This window comes from Cucurbita pepo, chromosome LG03 (genome assembly GCF_002806865.2).
Source record: "Cucurbita pepo subsp. pepo cultivar mu-cu-16 chromosome LG03, ASM280686v2, whole genome shotgun sequence".
NCBI classification, from domain to species: Eukaryota; Viridiplantae; Streptophyta; class Magnoliopsida; order Cucurbitales; family Cucurbitaceae; genus Cucurbita; species Cucurbita pepo.
In genome coordinates, this window is record NC_036640.1 from 5,560,997 (window position 1) to 5,561,889 (window position 893).

At 39.4% G+C, this 893-nt stretch overlaps 1 protein-coding gene across 1 annotated transcript in view; it reads right to left on the reverse strand.

The window, feature by feature from the left end:
• The window catches only part of LOC111791541 (cytochrome P450 705A5-like), a 3,288-nt gene extending 2,628 nt beyond the window's left edge, over positions 1-660 (reverse strand). The window contains exon 1 of the mRNA XM_023672925.1: positions 104-660. Within this exon, the coding sequence (XP_023528693.1) occupies positions 104-660 (557 nt within the window). The remainder of the gene's footprint in view (positions 1-103) is intronic.
• Positions 661-893: the final 233 nt, after the last annotated feature.

An 893-nucleotide genomic window follows, 5' to 3' on the forward strand; every position in this document is an offset into this window, starting at 1 on the left:
AAAAAAAAAAAAAAAAAAAAAATATATATATATATATATATATATATATATATATATATATATTGTAAATTTATATATATATATATATATTGTAAATTTATACCTGCAAGTGCTATTGTTGGTGAGTTTGACGAGTTCCGCCCCCAAATCCACGGCCTCGTTGTTCTCGCCGCAGTCGCCCAATTTCTTCAAGAATTTCAACATTTCTTCTCTCCGTACGGCGCGTGATCTCTCAACTTGCCTTTGCGACAAAAGCTCTGTCATCGTCAGTTTCTTCATGAATCTCCAGTAATCTCCGTACTCTGCAGCGAAGAATCCGGCCTTCGCGTACGGCAGTTCGTCGCCGAACGCGAATTTCGGCCGCGACGAGAAAGTAACATCCTGTGTCTTGTAGATCTCGGTCGCGTACGACGCCGATGAAACGACGACGCATCGGACGCTTCCGAGTCGGAGGAAGAGAAGATCGCCGTACCTAGCGGCGAGATTGTGGAACGATTTGCAAACGGACGGCGAGAAGTGGTGGAGGTGGCCGATTAGCGGCAGCGCCGGCGGACTCGGCGGCGTGCGGCCATTGGAAGGTCTGTGAAGGAGATAGTGAAGGAGAATGATGAAGAGGAAGGAGAGAGCAATGTAGAGAATGTAAGAGGTTGAATCCGCCATTTTCGCCTCACGCAGGTCCTGCAAGTTCTTGCTTGCAACCACGTCTTATATTAAAATATAAAATTGAATATTAATTTTAGAATTAAAATATTAATTAGCCTATCACGTTCAAAGTTTTAAAATTAAGATTAAATTATTAAAAAAAAAATACTCTTTAAATTTTGTATTTCAGTTTTGCTTAAAAATGTTTAAAAAACACTATTAAATTTTTTAAATTTTTTTTAATAATCTTA